Source organism: Sciurus vulgaris (genome assembly GCF_902686455.1).
Source record: "Sciurus vulgaris genome assembly, chromosome: 10".
NCBI lineage: Eukaryota > Metazoa > Chordata > Mammalia > Rodentia > Sciuridae > Sciurus > Sciurus vulgaris.
The window spans coordinates 70,154,413-70,174,942 of record NC_136470.1 but is presented as its reverse complement, the minus strand read 5'-3'; the positions used below and the strand labels follow the sequence as shown (position 1 = coordinate 70,174,942).

General features: G+C 33.6%; 1 protein-coding gene across 3 annotated transcripts in view; it reads left to right on the top strand.

The window, feature by feature from the left end:
* Positions 1-20,530, top strand: part of GSK3B (glycogen synthase kinase 3 beta) — a 209,558-nt gene that overhangs the window by 185,801 nt on the left and 3,227 nt on the right. For all 3 annotated transcript variants that reach the window (XM_079155326.1, XM_079155324.1, XM_079155325.1), the window contains one exon: positions 9,178-9,276. In XM_079155326.1, the coding sequence (XP_079011452.1) occupies positions 9,178-9,276 (99 nt within the window). The remainder of the gene's footprint in view (positions 1-9,177; positions 9,277-20,530) is intronic.

Genomic DNA, 20,530 nt, shown 5'->3' with positions numbered 1-20,530 from the left:
TTTTTAAAATGTGATGCTAAGGATTGAACACAGTGCCTTACACATGCTAGTACCACTGAGCCACAACCCCAGGCCCCTTCTTTTTCTAATGATTTATGTCAAGTGACCTTAAAATTTCACAAACCAGTATTGATTGAGGGTTTTTCACACTGTCTTTCTGAGTACTTTGTAGCTCAAAATAAACTAAAAAGAAAGCCTCTTGTCAGGCGAATAAGTTGGTAAAACCTCAAAAACTACATAATATTTATGGTAAATAGATTTCTGAGGGCAATTCTCCTTATATTCATATAATACATGTTTGGTATTCTTCATTATATATTCATGTATATCAAAAATAAGATACTACTTAAACTTCTTTATTGATCAGATTTTTAAATTCAAAGTTTCACAGTTCATGTGTGCCATTTTTGAAGAAAGTAAATTTGCTTCTTTAGTCACTAAAATTTTTCATTATTACTAAAGAAAATAAAATTTTAAAAACAAATTCTATGAGTTTCTAAACTTTTTTTAAAACAAATAAAATTCACATAAGATTAATAATTTTTTAAAAAGTAAACAACTCAGTGGTATTTAGTACATCCACAATGTTGTGCAGTTGCCACCTTTATCAAGTTCCAAAACACTTTAACTTATCCCTGTTAATTGAACTCCCCATTAACCCCTCTCCCAGCCCATTAGGAACAGTCAGTTTGTTTTCTATCTCTGTGAATCTTCCTATTTCATATAAGTGGAATCATAATATGTGGCCTTTTGTGTCTGGCTTCTTTTACTTAACATGTTTTCTGAGTTCATCTGCATAGCATATATTAGTGCTTCATTCCTTTTTGTGGCTGATTAATATTCCATTATGCATATATACCACATTTTGCTTATTCATTCATGAGGTATGAACATTTGGGTTGTTTCTACCTTTTGGCTGTTGTGAGGAGTGCTTCTGTGATCATTTGTGTACAAATATTTGATTGAATACTTGTTTTCCATTCTTTGGATACTACTAAGTCACATGATAATTCTTTAACTTTTTAAGGAACCACCAAATTATTTTCCTAAGGCTGCACATTTTACATTCCTATCAACAGTGTACATGAGTTCTAATTTTTCCTCATCTTGACAAAACCTGTCATTTTCCTCCCTCCCTCTCTCCCTCTTTCTTCCTTCCTTTCTTTCCTTCCTTTCCTTTCTTTTCTTTCTTGCCATCCTGTTGGATGTGAAGTATTATCTCATTGTCCTAAGCTTATTGCAGTATAATGAATCAGGACTTGATAGTGCTTTTTAAAATAAAGAAAAGGCTCAATTTCAAGAAGACTAATTTAGTTCAAACTGTACATACATGTCTAATATTTACAATGGTTTTTTTAAAAATGCATATTATTTTATTTTGGTATTTTAAAATATCATATTTTCCCATATATCAAATATAAATGTAGCTGTATGTCTCTAAGTGTACACATGTTTTTCTGGGTTAGAAAAGTATGTATATATATTTGGATGTAATCTATGTGAACACATACTGTCTGTGACTTTCAAGTATTTATGTGACTTTCTGAATATCAGTGAAAAAAAGATGTACATGAGTCTTTGTAAATATATCCTGAGAATCATTTCTCATCAGATTAAAAATATTAAGTTGGAAGTTCATCATTTTAAGATAGGACCTTCCTCTTTCTGTTTGTTTTCTTTGTTTTTAAGTGTTAATATGTCCTGCCTTAGCAGCCATTCTGAAATGTGACTGTGATCACTGTTTTTTTCTCAGAACTTCTAAATCACTGTTGTTATTGAACAGTTTTTTAATATAAGGACATAGCCATCCAGGGAAGAGGTGTTTTTTGATGGCATTCTATTTGATACTGTATGTTCTAATTTAAAAAAAAAAAAATTATTTGTTCTAATTTGTTGTACAAGACAGTAGAAGGCATTTACATTTTGATTTTGAAGCAGTGTTACCAAATGGTGGTCTCATTTTCTAAAGCAAAGATGTAACTTACGCAGATGAAACTTTAAAGACTAGTCGGTAATAATTAAAGAATGATCAGAATAAAACTGTAATTCAAAAGGTTGAAGGAGAAGAATGAATCCCACTTGATTATATAGCTAGGGAGAATTCAAAGATTCCTTGTTGAGGGTAAGTAGTGAGGATCTTCATTTGTACTCCTACTCCCAAATAAAACAAAGATAATCCCTGATACATATACAGTAGGTGGTCAGGGAATGTTTGAATATTTGATACATGGCACTTTAAATAAACCCAGTGTTTATTAATTCATACAACCAGTATTTATTGGGCATTTCTAATGCGGTCTCTGATTGTTATTGTTGTTTTAATAGTAAAGTAAACCTGCCATATGAATCAAATTAGGAAGATTAAACACTTGAGTACAATACAGAATTATAGTAATTAAAGTTTACAGCAGAACTAACTTCACTTTGCTGTTTGTTACAGTATCATGAAAATTAACCATAAGCATAAGCAGTAATTAGTATTACATTAATATAATCACAAGAAATATTTCTGTGATCAATTAGCAGAATGAGAGAGATAAACAGATATAGGACAGGAAACTTTCAGATCCTTTCAGATCCTTACTGCCTGAATCCTTACCTCAAGAGAATATCAGACCTGTCTGATTTTTCCAGCCCTGGGGATTCAGTTGAAGTTCTAGGACCCTCTGACTGAACAGTATTATCAGCCACCAGATCTTGGAATTCAGAACCTTTGGCACACTCCTTTCTCTTCATTTCCTCTTTGTCATTAAATATGAAAGGTTGGACATGACTGAATCAACTGCAGGAAGCAGGTGGAATCAGGAAAGTTAAACAGGGAATCAGTATTATTTACCAATTTGTTGCCTATTCCAAGGGTGGAATGTGTTAGGAAGAAAGTTGTTGTATGTTTAAAGTGGAGTCTGATGCTAAATCCACCAACACACATCTGTAGTCCCAGTTTTTTTTTTTTTTTTAACCTAATTTGTACAAAGTTTTAACAATTGAAACAATTTTAGCAAGCATTGTCCTTACGAAGTTATAAGACAGGATAGGTTGGGCCTGGGGGTAGGTAAGAATTATCAGCCATTTATGTTAGTATGATTTAATTTGAAGAATCTACTACTTAGCTGGGTTTTGTGGGGAAGTACGTGGGAGTAGTAGCATATTGACTAGACAGAAAAAGCAGTGATTTAGGAATTCAGGGGAACTCTGAGAGTTAAAATTGGATATTTGGGGCAGCCCCAGAGCAACATGTAGACTCAGGCAGACTGAATTTTCAGTTTTAGAGTAGAGAGGCAAGAATATCTAAAAATGAAGAAAGCAGGTGATGAGATGGAAAAAGGGTTCTAGAAAACAAGTTTTTAAAAGACAGTTAAAAGATTGAGAGCAAAGAGAAAAATGAAAAGAGAAAGAGAGTATGTTATAAAATAGGAACTGATGAAAACAGGGAGGGAATTGGAAGGGGTGGTGGCAGGCAATAAAAACAAGTGTTCAAGCAGCCCAGCTCATCAAAAAAAAAATTTTTTTTCATTTGAAACCAATCAATTACTTACTTATAAAGGTTACTGTAATTCATTATTTATGATAATTAGAAGATTTCATTATTTCTGTAATAGTGGTTTTTAAACCTATGTTTGGTATGAAGTACTGATAGACATAAATATGGTTAGCTCATCTGCTTATCTGCCTTTCTGTGTCCTGAGTATTTTCTTCCAACTTGTTTTACCCTCAGACATATCTGAAAGGAACCACACTATCTAATCTACCTGAGGTAATGAAGTATCTTCTGATATTATTCTCAAATTACTTTGACCCGAGATGGGGCTTTTTGGTCTTTAGACGTGTAATTTATAATAGCAATGATAACTTTAGACAGCATAATAATTCTTTATATATAGGACACATCAAAAGAATTGACATTAATTTATAAATAATCTGGCATAAAATTTCTAGATAATCAGGCTGTATTCTTCTAGTTGTTGAAATATGAATCCAGTAGATACACTACAGGAGAGTTTGAGAAAATTTATAAGTAAGCTAAGAAAAAGGTAAGGTTTAGATCAGGAAACTACAGTAGTAAGGACAAATAGTGATGACTGTATTCAGGATTTTAGATTAGGTATTGTCAATTTTATTTGAGAATTACTGTAAATCTTTTCTGAGGTTATTTGGTCTACTGTGCTGCTTTGGACATACTACTAAGAAGAATGTGGAATGGTATAGGAACACTCAAGAAAACTAATATGTTGACTAAAAGTTCTTTATATAGTTTGGGTGGATAGGCTTCCAGGAAGACCAGAATACTGGCGGTGTACATTATACCAAGGCAATAAGGAAATGCAGCTTTGCATGTGGAAAGAGTAAATCAGACTTAATGTTTAGTGGCCTCTAACTAATTACTAGAGAATTGTTGTTGGTTGTAGACCTTGGCCAAAGCACTTTCTCTGCTTGAGTTTTCTCATTTAAAAATCATCATCATCATTAACCATCATCATATAGTTGAACTGAAGGATATTCAACTTTCATCTCCAAAATTTTGATTATACAAATGAATTGACTCCATAAAGACGAAGAAAAATGAGAAATTAAAGCCTCAAGTGTAGACCATATTAGAGTTACATAAATTCATGATATAAATAAATATAGAAAAGTCTAGACTGGATCCTTCAGAGTTCAAAATATTAGCAGAATTATTTTTTGTTTTGTTTATTTTTTCTGGTTCTGAGAATTGAACCCAGGGCCTTGCATATGCTAGACAAAGCACTCTACCTCTGAGCTCTGTCCTCATGCCCACTATTATTTTTAAATGTCCAAGAGAGTTAGTTTTAGTTAAAGAATTTAGTAATTTTTTTAAAAATTTGTTGTTCTTTATTAGGAATGAAATTCTGGAGTATAGAATTTTCAGGTTAATCACAAGAACTTTGAAAGTTCTAACTTTTTTCTAGATAACTTCTAAAATGTATCTGTACTATGTACACTGAAAGTATTGAGATTTTGGGAGCATGAATTATGATATTTACTGTTGGGCAGTTCCAGATCAAAGTAGTTACGAGTTTTGAGTAAATAGCCTGTAGTCTTCATATTAAACATTAGCAGTATCTCCAAAAATGCAGGAATAAGCCTTGTAATTTTCTATTTGTTTTTTTGTTTGTTTGTTTTGTTTTACTTTTGTTAGTTGGCACATTATAATTATACATACTAGGGATTTGTTGTTATATTCTCCTACAAGTACACAATATAATTTGGTTAAATTCACTCTCCAGTTCTTCTTTCCCACCCCTTTTCCCTCCCTGTGGTCCCCTCTTCCACTCTGTGTGATTTTCTGATTAGTTTAGATTGATTTAATTTTCTGAATGAATATAGAATATGAAGTTAGTATTAGGACCTTGGTCAGGAATTTCCTGGGCCCTTTGAATTTGTTAGCCAAGGAGATAAACAGTTACAATATGGCTATTTACTCTTCCACAAAATACAAATAAGCAACATTGTAATTCACTAATGTGTGAGATCAAGGAGCACCATCATAGCATTTGAATTAGTGCTTAAAAAAAATAGTTCAGAAATGAAATAGGATCTCCATTGATAAGTCATTTTAACCTTTTTGTAACTAGAAAGAAATAGCAGTTTTAAGTATATAGACAACTTCTGGCATTTTTCATAAACACATAAGCATCCTGATATACCTGAAAACTTCATACTACTTCTAGACTGCCTGCTTTTTGACTCCGTTGATCTGAAGAGTGAGCTCCTTCAAAGTTAACAAAGCAAGAAGAGTCCCCTCTGCTTGGGGACTGGTATTTTAATGACATCACTGTTAAAAAGAGTAAAGGTCTAGTTAATAGAGCGGTTGATTTCTTCCCTGTGGTTTTCATATTGACTACTGCTCTCAAATTTATCCTCAGTTTGCACATAACAGTTTGAACAAACACTATCACTACCACTTTCATCACCACCACCCCTAAAAAACACTAGGAAAGTTATTAATTGCCCCTTCCTACCAGTGAGTTTGGGAATCCTATACTTAGAAGGCTAGAAAATTTAGATTAAGGGAAACTTCAGATTTTCCCAACTAGATTTAGGTTTTGTTTTTCTATTTTAAAACATTTTATCCAGCATGGTTGATTTTATTCAGTTTGTCTTTTCAGGGGAGTTTTTCCTCTGTAGTTTGCAATATAATCAACAACATGGCAAAATTTATTTAAATCAGTTTGGTTAACTTTTTGGTTGATTGATATATGTCTTAGTTGGCTAATTGACACTTTTAAAATCATTTTACTTTTAAGTTGTGCATTAAGATATTTGATTATGGAGCACATAATGATTTATATACATTTAAAACATTTGTAATTTTCCATAATAGACAATTAGGTGGTTTTTTGATGAATTATTCTCATGCTATTTCCATCTAATTGAAGAAATTCTTTTCCTGCATTAACTTTTCTAGTCTTTTGAAACTATTACTGTTTTTGTTTTTAACCATGTCTCTGAGATGGTAGTCTGTCTTTGACCCTATCTTTTAGTTTCTGAATTCTCAGTTCTCCAAAATTAGTCCTGCTTTCATATAATGGACCTCCTTGTTCCCTTCATCATCTTCCCACTCTCAAGCTTAGCATCCATATTTAGTAAATAGTAACTTACTCTTCAGTTTTAATTTCTTCACACTCCTTCTCTGCTTCAAACAGAAAAAAATATATATAATTACTTACTTACTTTTTGGTCCTGATAAGGACTTTGCTTTACTATTTCTCTCCTCCATAATGTCATTGTTTTTTCATTCTTTTGTTGCAGTTTGTGTCCACACTCACTGCCTCTGTTTCCTTATTTATTGCTATGAGTAAACAGACTGCTTGGAAGTAGGTAGTAATTGTTGGGAGTGAAAAACAAATGCAGCTATTTTGGACTAATTGTGACAGTCCCATGGAAATGCCCATAATCTCTCCCATAAAATGTACAGATTCATGGAGAGAACAGAACTTCAGCAAAAGTGCAAGGAGGCTTCCTCGTTCACACAAGCAAAAGCTATGCCAGTTACCAAGTTCTTTGAAGTGGAGAACTAGATGAAAGCAGTGGATCTTTTAAGGAATGCTTATAATTAAGGAAGAGAAAAAGGACAATGGGGTATAGAAGTTGGATAGATGTAGAACTGGCAGTGGTTATACATTTTAGAACTCTTAGTTTTTTAGGGTGTTTGACTCAAAAATTTCACAAATGCTCTGTCCCCTATCCTTCCACTCCCGGGTCTTTGGGTATGGTGAAGCCTCCAAGATCTCAGAGCGTCTTTTCTTATTTTCTTCACTTTTCCTTTATGAGCTACCCCTCTCTCCCTATCCAAGACCAGGATAACAATCTGCTACCTAACGCAAGCAAGGGTTGCTTTTTTTTTTTTTTTTTTTTTTTTCCAAGCCTTGCTCCTGTATATACACCCTTATAAATACCCTTACCCCATACTAACACAGAAAATCATCATGGCTCTCAACTGGGCATGCAGATACACAGAAGGACAGGTGTAGGAATCTGGTAAGAGACTGTAAATGAGTAGGATAAAATGAACAGTGTGAGCCATAAGGAAAGTGACCACCAATCATCAATATCCAGTTTATTTTGAAGATTATCTTTACAGTAATTTGTTACATTGTCTTGCATTAAAATCTGGTCATCTTTTCCCTTTTCAGGTTTCCTCTTAGATACTGAACAGAGATCTTTTAATTTGAAAGTGCCTCTATCCTAAATATGTTAAATTTCTGTTTTGTTTGTTTGTACTAGGAGTTGAATCCCAGGGGTGTTTGACCACTGAACCACATCCCCAAGATTTTTTTTTTTTTTAAATAGACAGGGTCTTGCTAAGTTTCTCTTTCTTTTTTTAAATTGGTTAATTTAGTTATCCATGACAATAGGATTTGTTTTGGTATAAAACATTAAATATAATTTGTTGATATATATATATATAATATATATATATATTTCATCACCAAATAGATATAGAGATATCATCACCATTACTTATCTAATCTACCTTATTAGAGAGAGGAGAGAGACAGCATCACCACTACTTATCCAATCTACACTATTAGATTCAACCCTTTTGTTTATTCATTTATTTATTTATTTATTTATTTATTTATTTATTTATTTATTTATTTATTTATTTTATGCTGATGGTCCAAACCAGGGCCTTGTGCTTAAAGGTAAGCACTCTGCCACTGATCTAAATCTCTAAACCCTTAAATTTCTTAAGGTACCTGTACAGAACTTGATTCTTAAAAGAAAGTTAATCTGTATTCAGTGGACAGAAATAGCCTTACCATATACAGGTTAAAAAGCCTATTTCACAACTTTTAAAAACTAGCAGTCTTTTATATTGAGTTACAAAATATAGACAAAATATAGAATTGAGATGACTGCATTGTGTACTCTTGTAATCCCAGGTACTTAGGAGGTTGAGGGAGGATGATTGCAAGTTCAAGGCCAGCCTCAGCAACTTAGACCCTGTCTCAAAATAAGGAGGGCTGGGGATATAGCTCTATGTTGCAGTATACCTGAGTTCAATCCCCGGTACTGCATGCACACACACACACACACACACACATATGTATATAGATATATACATATGTATATAGATATATATACATATGTGTGTGTAATTGGATTAAAATGTTTTTTAAAAAGGCAATGCAACTTTAAATAGATGTTTCTTTAATCCTGCTTTCAGTAGTATCTAGTTAGGCTTTAAATAATTGGGCGGATTAGTCTGTACATATATTTGTACATGTGCATACACAGACAGACAATAGACTACACTTATATTCCCTGCTGTAAATCTTCACTTTGAATTCCTGTGGACAAGTACTACCAGAGTTGGATGGCATATTTAAGTCAATGCAAGATGGAAACTTATCTTACTAATATGTTTATTCTCAAACTTTTAATTCTCAGACATATCTTAATTTTAGCATTTAGCACCTTTTTGTATATCATAACAAGAGTAATGGTAGAATAAACTATGTTTCTGTGAGCTTACTCCATAAGTTGATTACTAACTCATTGATATGGTTTGAGATGGAGGTAGGTTCATTATGTCTTCTTTTTCTGTTAGACTGGTGTTTCAGTGTGGTATCTTAAATTTATTGTTAACATTATAATATTTTCATATACATTTAGGAGTGGTCTCTAATCTTTGTGTCTTATCTTCTCTAGAACTGTCAAGTAATCCACCTTTGGCTACCATCCTTATTCCTCCTCATGCTCGAATTCAAGCAGCTGCTTCCACACCTACAAATGCCACAGCAGCCTCAGGTGAGGACCTTAGTGTCTTCTATAAAAACATATTCTGTTCTTTAAAAAGGTGATTACCTCTATTTCATTTCATGAAGTAAGCATGAACATTTAATTTCATTTAAGTATCCAAAACAGCACAACCAAATGAGTAAAAGTGAATAAAATACTGCTTTAGTTCCAAAATGCACAAGACAAAAGCACCCAATAAATACTTTATGTATGTAGGGGCGCCTGGCTCTCCTTGCATATGTACTTTACATATTATATAAATACCTAATTTCTTGATTAATATATATCAAAAGATGAAATGCTTACAGGAGAAAACAATCTATATAATATAATGCTATTGAAGATAATTCACTTTAATTGTTTATATCCCCTGAATGAAAATGAGAGTAATATACTGGAGAAGCAGATTTTTAAGTATAAAATATGGGTTGGTATAATTTTTAATCATTTGAAAAGGCTAAAGGTACAACGAAGATATATAACCAAGTTTTAGCTCCAAGTGTGACTAGATTATCATCTAGACTACCAAGTTTGAATTGGAGTGTACTGCTGGTCCCTTAGCCAGCTAATAGTGAGGCCTGGTTCATGAGAATCACTGCCATTGTAGATAATTTTGAAAATCTCTTATTCTTGAATGAATTGAATTCCTCCAAAGAATGGATGGATGCTATTTTACATTAAGTTAGAAACATAATAGGTAGCACAAATAGAGTCTCAGAATTTAGAGCCCTTTTTAAAAACAAAAACAAACTGGTGGCAGAAGCTGACTCCATCTTCATTCAGTTGTCACATTGAAAAAGATCAGACCATTTTGCTCATTGGCATTTATGTTGCAGGAGATAGAATCTTTCATTATAATTCTTACTACTCAACAGTAAAGGTCAAAATCCATCTCCTGTTGTTTGAAACAAAGTAGTTGCTATCCAGTCTTGATTTTTTTTTTACAATGCCACAAATAAAGATTTAAAAGATTTCATTCTCCTTCATGTCCTACCTTCTAGGAAAATTCTATAAAGAAAGGCTCCTTTCTATCTAAAATGAAAGATGACTGACATAACCTCATTTTTGTGCTATGTTGATATAGGATATAGTAGTTGCCAAAAAAATATTACATTGCTCTATGTATAGTCTTATAAAAATCAGATATCAACATAAAAACAGAAACTGGCATTGAACTTTGACCCTAAGAATTTACTTCAAAGTTGAAATAAATCAGGGTATGAAGAAGTTAATAGAGGAATAGTAAGTTTAGGTCAGAGCTAAAAATTTGTTTAGAGAAATGTATGCCTTTAGTACCAGAGTATTTCAGATATTGCGCTGAGCTTCCTAGTGGCTAAATAAATATTATATATTGAAATCTGCCATTGTTCATTAGATGAAAAGTACTTGGATGGCTTAGGTGAAGCAGTGTTTCTGGCCCTGCTGTTTGAGAAGTATTTCTCCTTTTAGACATGAGATTTGATGCTAAAAGAAGTATAGTAAATGATGCTTTTATTACTATTCCAACAATAAATGTGATCATGAATTTCCTTTGTATACTTTCTTTTTCAAGTGCCCCTGAGTGTAAGCCAAAGGCTTAATAACCCCACTAGGAATACAGTTTTCTAGGGGACCAAAGTAGTGAAGGCTAAGTATGTATGTCACCAGTGCTGGGCTAGACCAAGTAATTGAACTATAGCCTTAACAGCTGCCTGTTTTAAATATACGTGTAAACTTTTAAGTATCAATTGGGCAGAGTGAGTTACTTTCTGTAGTAAGACCTTAAAATATATATGCCCTCTGTGTCTTTTAATTTCTTATCCATAAAACAGGAATCCCTCCTGTTGTGTAGAGTTTTGAAAAGTAAGAGATAAACTATTGCCTGGTTACTAGGTGAAGGGAAACTGCTGTTACTATTTTTATTATTGTTATTGCTAAGTAGGGAGAGATCCAAACATGTTTTAAAAAGAAAAAACGTCTATCCTCTTATAATAAAGGACTGTATAATCTCTCCACACAGACAATGAGAGAATGCCTGCACACATGAATGAAGCATTACTACTAGATCTGCTCCAGAATACAGACACTTTTAAGCTATACAGCTTTAGACCTTGAATATCTGAACCTGGAAATTCTTAGAATTTTCATAGTCAGAATTTCTAAATCATCCACCCTAACTGTATCACCACAGTAATGTATTATACCCCAGCTTGCCCAGAGTAGAATGAACCTCTAAGGTACTGAATTAGTTGGCTAACTTGATTTAAGTCAGTGTAATGAAGAACATACATAAAAACAATCATTAGTATTTCAGAAACAGAATCCTTTTAGTTGATGACAGAACCCTATCAAAACAAGAAGCAAAATAAAACCTATTTTCAGTAGCCTGAAAATATGCCTTCTGTTCTTCTAAAACTAATTTTAGATCACCAAAATACAAATTCAAAGGAGAGAACATATCCCTGAAATTATCATCTGATCTGTAAAAATATCACTTCTACTGATGTCAACACCATTGCAGTTCAGGTTCTTTCCAATATGTTTGTATCTAGAGGAAATCCTCAGAATATAATCTACTAGATGACTGCCTTGGAAATTCTTATGTTATTGTTAGTTTAAGTAAGAATGTAATTTTCTGACTTTAATGTTTACCTGGAAGCAAAGTTCAACCGTAAAGAAGGTGGGATAAAAGCAGAAGAAAGCAAATGGACAAAGATGCCATCAACCATGATTATACTGACTTTATTATGAAATAAACTTTGTGTTTTGATTATCATTGGTAACCAAAGCTATTAAGTGGCCTCCAGATATTAAGGTTTTATTAATTTTTGAATATATTATAGAGCAGAAATCTTGATTAATTCCCTATATTGCAGAAAAAAAAAGACAATTTTCTTATCCAGATTGTGGCATAAAATCTTATCATGGTTATTCTGGGAATATACATTTTATTTTTGTTCTCTACCTCCTCCAAAAAGCTTTGATGAATACAATGAAATATTTTAATAGTAGTTTCTCACCTTTCTTTGAAAGTAGTAAAGGTAGTGTATCTGTTAAGTTCGGTGACATTAATACTGAGGATACTTTTTGCAGATGTGATTACAGGTGCATTGGTAAAAACTTGTTGGGAAACATTATAATGTATAGCCATCAGAGTTCATACTTTGAATTCACCAATCCCACTTTAGGACCCTTAACTTCATGAGAGATGTAGTAGAAGAAAAAAAGCTCATGTATAGAAATAGGTATCATGATAATATACAATAACAAATTATACAATAACACAATTTTATGTATAACAATTTTATATGTAATAGTCTTCTGAATGGTTAATAGTTAGAAATTGTTTTAATATATTGTAGACTCTCCCATTTTTCTGTGGGCATAAAATAATTATTATGGAGCTTGTAGATGTTTGTGGAAATATCCTAATTTATGTGGGGAAAAATTTTAAATCTTATAAACCATTCCAGAATGCGTGTTTATAAGTAGATAGGGACTAGATAGATAAGTACAAAAATTAAAAGTTTTGGTAAATTAGTGGGTATATGTGTTAATTGTTCTCTTCCCCCAAACTTTCATGTTCTTCTTGTTTTAAAATACTTCAGTATCTTGAGGCATTATAGTTGATCATAGCTCTGAATGACATGCGAACCTTTTGAAAATTACACATAGTAATTACCATAAACAGTAATTTCTTTCACATGTATATATTCACCTGCAGCAGATCACCCCATTCATTCCATTTGAGAGATCATTCCTCTGATTATGTAGTATAATACTTAAGACATTGTAGTTTTACTAATTAAATATGAACCACTTTAGATCATTTGGTCCTTTATCAGATGAGTTGAATATGAGACGTGTAGGATATTTCACCTAGAGCAGTTATCTGTCTTTATCTGTTTAGTATTTTGGTCTTCTGGGTAAGGCTTCTTTCAGTGCAGTGTTCATGCTATTAAAAACAAATGGGAAAGCCACCAGTTTCAATCCATCTCTTCATTTTCCACTGAGAAGTGTCCATCAATCCCATGATTATGGTATTCAGTACCTGGAAGCTTATTACTGCAAGGATGATTATATTTCATTTTTGCATCACCGTGTTAGAAAGTTTTTCCTTTTTTCACTCTGAAATTTATTCTCATATACCTTCTATTCAGTAATCCTCTCATTGAATTACACAGAATTAATTAAATCCTTCCACATCAAAGTCCTTTAATGATGGCTAACATGACCATTTTAAATCCTAATCCTGGTTTTGTTCTAAAGTGTTGAGGCACAGATTCACACTGATATTTTCCATTCTTCTTTGAGTATGTGTGCCTTCTCTTCAAGTTATATATATTTTTAAAATTCTGAGCTCATCAGAGAAAACCCTTTTAATTGATTATTCTTTTACTTTGTAATGAGATTATTTGCAATTGCTTTATTAAATTTTTGTTCTTTACAATTTTCTCTTTCTTTTCAGTTTTAGCCCCCTGTAAAAGTTCTAGCCACCTAAGCTTAACTCTTTGTTCTCTGAGTTTTTCAAAGTTCATTTTGTTGAATTTGTTCAGATTTAACTTTTAACTATGGCCATTGGTCCCCTTTTCATTCTATTACAGTTATTTTAACTCCAGAATTCCTGTCACCTTCTGCATCACCAGCCAGTTCTTTCTATTTGGGCACAATAAACCCACAACAAACAGTTGCCACTGTTTTTGAGAGATGAAATATTAAGCAAATTAAGTCAGTCTGTCAGGTGCTTTTCTAAAATGAGAATTATAATCCTTCATGTCTTTCCCAAGTACTGTGATCCTTTGTCTCTATGCCAGTATTACAAGTGTGCATTGGGAAAGATGTATTCACATTTTGTATAATTGTGGAATCTGCGGTATATGCCCTCCCTAGTGTTCCCCTTCCTAATCCTGTTCTTTCTGTTTTCTCTTTATCTTAACCCAGTGTATATAGAAATTCATAAATGTGTGACTTTTTTAAAAAGCAAATATTTTTCCCTATTAAAAATTATAATTATTTTTAGGAAATAAAAATCTCCCATATTCTTGTTTCCAAAGATTATCAAAAGTAACATCATTTTATATCTTAGTCTATACATAAATGGGCAGAGAGAAGTACTTTTGTTTTAAATTGACTTTGTGGTATTTTGATGTGCAGATATATGACTAGGTAGTATTTAACTGATATTCTGTGACTGTATCAGAATTTAACAGAATGAGACAAACATATTACCCTATGTACATGTATGATTGCACAAATGGTGTGACTCTACTTCTTGTACAACCTGAGAAACAATAGTTGTACACCATTTGTGTACAATGAATCAAAATAAATTTTAAAAAAGAAAATATCTTTGCATGAACTCTTACATATATATGTATTTTTTTGGTGGGGGAGTTCAGGGGCACTCAACCATGAACCACATCCCCAGCCCTATTTTGTATTTTATTTAGATATAGGGTCTCTCTGAATTGCTTAGTGCCTCGCTTTTGCTGAGGTTGGCTTTGAATTCAGGATCCTCCTGACTGAGCCTCCTGAGTTGCTGGGATTATAGGCTTGTGCCACTGCACCTCTCTCTCCTAAAATAATTTTTAAATGTAGATTTACAAGTTGAAAGGTATGAAGAATTTAAAGTTTGATACATACTGTCAAATTTTCTTCCAGAAAGCTTGTCCCAGTTTACAATCCCCATTGGCAGTGCAAGTACTTTTCCATTTCCCCAGAGTAGGGGTTGGGGAGGTAAAGTGTACATGTGCATACATGTGTAGTTTGGGGTGTTATTGACTTGGAAGCCAAATGTGTATGACTCTTTCAGGTATAGTATGTACCTATTTCCTCTTGTTGGCTCTACATTTGATGCCTAGACTTTGATTTCAAACTATTCCAGTTTAATAACTACACTGACATCAGTGAAACTATATCTGTAAGCATACATTGTGAGTTTGTATATAGACAACTAAAATCAAACCAGCTTAGTTATTTCTTTCACCAGAGCAGTGCTAGGTATCACTTCTAGAAAATTGTTTGTATGCAAAACATGTTCTTTCCTCTTGAGTTGAAAAATGTTCTCTAAGTATCCTCCCCACCTGAATAGTAATTTAAAATCTTCCTGATTAAGTCAGTAAATATCCTGTCAGTCACTTCTAAATGTCATTAAGTATTCTTCAGTTCCTTGCCTACTTTATATAACTTTTTTATTCTTTATTCCTAAGTTAGTTATTTTAACCTAAAGAAGAGTTGAAAATATTACCTGTGTCCTCATGGCTTTCAGTTCCCTATTCTGAACAACCAAGCCTTTTAGTTAAAATATGCCCTACCTCTGAGCTTATAGGTAACTAAGACCTCTCTGCTCCCAGCAGACCAAATATGAGCTGTTTTGTGACGGACCCTCCGTGTATCTTGGAGTATTGAGCTTCAGGCATCTGAATTTTACTTCTGTCTAAAGACTAGGTTGATATCTTGTGCCACAACTTTCCTAGGAATAGGAAAAAAAGAGTTGATGATGCATTCCTAAGATGAATTTCCTTTCCTTCTCCCTTATTACCACACACAAAGTTAGTGAAATAATAGTAGAGATTATGAAGAGAAAAAAATGAAAAATACCTCCTTATAGGTGAAACTTTGATCTCATTAGTGTACTTCAGTTTAAGTGTAAGCTTGGGGTGTACTTTGGCCCTGAAGGTCTTTCGTTTGTTCCTGTGCCAGGAATAAACACTGATATCCGAAACATGGTTTTACAATAGAGGCATTTCCACTTGGAACAGCATGAGTAGGAACATCCTGAGTTAGCTATATACTATAAACAATAATCTCAGCCTACCAAAATTTTATCTTTTAGAGGAGTTGACCTGTCACAAAACATTTTAACCATTTTTAAACATTTTCTGCCCGGTAAGTGGAAACACACTTAAAAAAGGTTTCAGAAAGATTGGCTTGGGAGAGGGTATAATAAAGGAATAAAAGTATACTTAAGTTCTCAAGTGTGCTTAAACACACATGTAAACACAAAAAGGCTAATTTGATTAGCTAAAATATGCTATCTTTGCTAATATGCCAATAATAGAAATATTACCAATTCAATACTTTTGTAGCTTTTGAGAACTTGAAATATGTTGAGGGCAAATTAGGAACTAAATTTTAATTTTCACTTTTTAACTTCAATTTAAATAGTCCAGTGTAGCTAGGAGCCACTATATTGGAGAATGCAAATAGAACATTTCTGTCATTGCCACTGGACCACACATGAGCATTTCTATAAATTAAAAAGCTTTATCTTTTTAGAACCATAGTTCTGTAATACTAATTTATGACAGCAGAGCCTTTGTAACTCCACCTCCTGTTTATTCTCTGTCCTGTCTTCCCAACAAGTTTCCTTGCTTTCTACTTTCTTTTTATTTAAAACTTGGGCAACAGTTTTAAGTGTGAGACCTTCCATTCACTCTTCCTTCCACTCCCCATTTGCATGTTTGATCAACCACATTAGGTACAAGAAAAGTGGACAGATGTTTATTGTGGATGGGCAGTGAGGGGGCAGTGAGGAATCAAGGCAAGAACTTCATGAGTTTATGACCTGGGCATGTAGGTGGGGCAGTTTCCCCAGCTTTAAGACACCTACCATTAATCTATGACTACAGTATCCATTAACACTAACAGATCTCTGAGAATCTGGTGGTGGGGTGGGGAATGGATCATATCCTAGAAAAAACATATGTGTACCAGATAAAGAATTTTATGTATAAAAAATTACCGTAGGATAAAAATCACAACCTCATGGACTCATCTAGGCACCTGGTAGCTGAGGGTTCTACCCTTGGCTTCACTATGGAATTACCCAAGTTCTTGTTTTTACCTCTGAAGTTACATGGAATAAAAACTGTGTTTGCCAAGCATAGTAGCACATACCTATAGTCTCAACTACTCAGGAGAGATATAGGAGGATCACTTAAGCCCAGCAGCTCAAGGCTGGGACATTATAGTAAGACACGACATTATAGTAAGACCCTATATCATAAAATAAAATAAAATAAAAATAAAATTTCCCTTTGTAATATCTGTTATAAAAGCCTTAGAACCATATACTCTTCTCAGAAAACCATTCAGGAAAAACCAGTTGTTCATCTGATATAATCTTGTCTTATACAACTTATTAGGAATACATCTAAGTATTATAGAGGGACTTACTGATGCTTTCATGAACTTGTAAACACAATCCCTAAACAGCATTTAAGTTCTTTGATGTATGCATATGTATTAGTCATCTATTGCTACATATCAAGTTACCCCAACTTAAAGTAAGAATAAATGTCGTTTCTGTGAGTCAGAAATTCAGAAGCAATCTAGCTGGGTGGTTCTTAATCAGGGTCTCTCATAATGTAGTTAAAATGTCAACCCTCTAGTCATCTCATGGCTTTTCTGAGGCTGAAAGATCTGCTTCTGGGATGACTTGTTCATGTGGTTAGCAGATCTGCACTGCCTTAATCACCACTCACCTTGTGGCCTCTCTGTATCTCACATCATGATAGCCAGCTTCTATTAGATGAAGTGACCCGAGAGAGAGGACAAGATGGAAGCTACATGTCTTTTGTATCTTAGCCTTGGAGTCATACACCATTATTTTTGCAGTTTCAGTGTGGGAAGGGACTGTGTTAGGGCATGGAAACCAAAAGGCATGAATTATTGGGGTTATCTTGGAAGGTGACCCACCACAATCTGTAACCTTGTGCCTTCCTACCTATGCATCTTCCCCTTAAAACTGACAATTCTGTTTCCTCTCAAGTCTATATTGGATTTGATAGGATGGAGTTGTTTTTCCATAGTGGCTTCAAAAGAATGGCAATGGGTATTGTTTCCAGGAAGCTTCAGGTCTGTGGAATGTCATCTCTAGAGTTATTTCCAGAGCACTTTATATCCATACAATTAGAAAATTAGAAAATAAATTAATATATATGCTTAGTTCTTATTGTAAATTAATTATTGTTTTAATGTAATAACTCTTTTAGATGACGGAGGTGGACCTCTAGAAATCACACTGGATTTTGTTGAAATTAGTTCTAAGTAAAAGTTCCTTTAAATCTTCTAACCCTTTCCTAGGAAATCTCTGCTGTCCCCTACTGCCCACAAAAGTTATCACTGTCGTCTGCTCTTCCACTTACTAATTGTATGGTCTTGGTTATGTTAATCTCATTATGGCTCATGTTTTCTGTTTGCATAATGGTGGCAGTAATTTTATTTATTTTTCATGGTTGCTGTGGGGCCTAAATATGATGTCTACAGAGTACTTAATATCATGTGTAGCACATTGGTAAGCAGTGCACCCAGAGGTTAACAACTGCTGCCACTGATATGTATTGTGATTGTGGTTATTGTAGTCACACTAGATTATGAAAAAATATATATGTTACATCAATAAAAATATATTTTAGAGGTCTCTTTCACCATTCTCTTTATTGAACAATTACTGTATGCCAGGTGTTGTGCCATGTATTTCAGAGGCCTTATTTCATAGGTAGGAGGTATTATTACTGTTTTGCCAGTGAGGAAATTGAGGAATAGAAAAGTTGAATCATTTGTTCCAAAATCACAAAGTTGTTAAGATGTACAAATCGTCTTCATACTCATAAATGCTCATGGAATTGGATTAGGTTTAAGAAATATGTATCAGTATAAACCAGGCATGGTCATAACACACATGTAAATTTAAGGCCAGCCTGGGCAACCTAGTGTGACCCTATATCAAAATAAAAAGGGCTGGAAATGTAGCTCACTGATCGAGCACTTGCCTAGCCTGTGTGAAGTCCTGGGTTCAATCGCCAGTACTGGTGGGGAAGTGTGAAGCATAAAAAGCTTCTCAGGACCAAACACAAAAGACTATAGAGTCAGTTGATTATTCATCAAATCTTGTATAATCAAATGATCTTAGCCTGTCCTTCAAACTGTAGTGTCAGACAGTATCAATATTATCAGTGTGTAATAGTAAAAGAAGAGAATATAAGGAGAAGTAATTTTACAGAGTCACTTTAAATATTTGAGAAGTTATTGAACTAACAATAAACATCCAAATCTAATGACAATTTGTAAAAATTTAAAATTAATAAGTATTTATTATAGAAAGTCCATATTGATTCACTTAATTATGTAAAATCAATCTATAGAATGAAGCAAGAGGAAAATAAGCATGTACCTAGACTTGTTTCTTGTGTTATTTAGAAAAAGTAATCATCTTTGTTGTCTTGTTTCCAAAATAGTTTCTCCTAGCACTTCCTGGACAGCAGCTTCTACTTCATACTTAGTGTCTAACCATCTTTTGAAGAGCTTATAAATGTGACTTTGTTCCATAAGTAAGCCAGGTGATCTGTTGAACCTACTATTTAGCATTGAGTTTATAGGACTCACCTCCAACCCTTTGTTTTACTTTTCCCTCACTATACTGTATCCCTTTGAAAAAGAGAACTCTGTTCTTTTTCTCAGGAAGGGCATTTGTAATTTGATTTTGTGCGAATGAGCCCCTTACTTCAGGCAAGGTTTTTTTGATGAGTGAGTACATTACTGTGACTTCAGATATCAAGGATATGTGTAACCAAAATAATTAACTGTTAAAATTTACTCATGAAATGATTTAGAAATAATTCTGAGAAAATATGAGGTCATTAAATTACAAATCTGAGGAACATGAGTGTTTTTGTCAAATTTTACTGATTGAAAACTGAATTCTTTTCTGGTTAAATGCTCACATATAAGGCCCATAGTTTTTATTATGATCATATAGACAACTTTTGATTTTCCCAAGGAAGGGAAACTAGTTTGGACATTATCATAAGTGCTCAGGGTATAGCCAGTGAAAGGAGATCTGAAAACTAGCTAGCTAAGTAGGATTTTACTAACATGCAAATTTAACAAAAATGGACAAGTTGCCATGTAGGTGAGGTGTTTATTGAACTCGGTAAATACCTGGGGTCAGCCTTCATGGCTAATGACCACCATGGGCAGAGCTGGTCACGTTGCTAGTTTGTGTGATGACGTAGTAGTCAGACACACAGATGAATTCCTGATAGCCTGTCTTTCAAGTCTTGGGCTTGAAGACCAAAACTGAGGTAAGTGCTATTTGATGATGATCATGTTCTGAGTGTCATTCAGAGCACAGGAAATGCCACAATAAACATGGATTTTTGTGGAAACATTAGGAGTCTGAAATAGCTTTATAGTCTTTGAGGTTTTCGCTGAAATGTTTTTAATACAGCCTGTCTCTGAATCATTAAAATGAGTATTTTTTCATGAGAAACACTCGAAG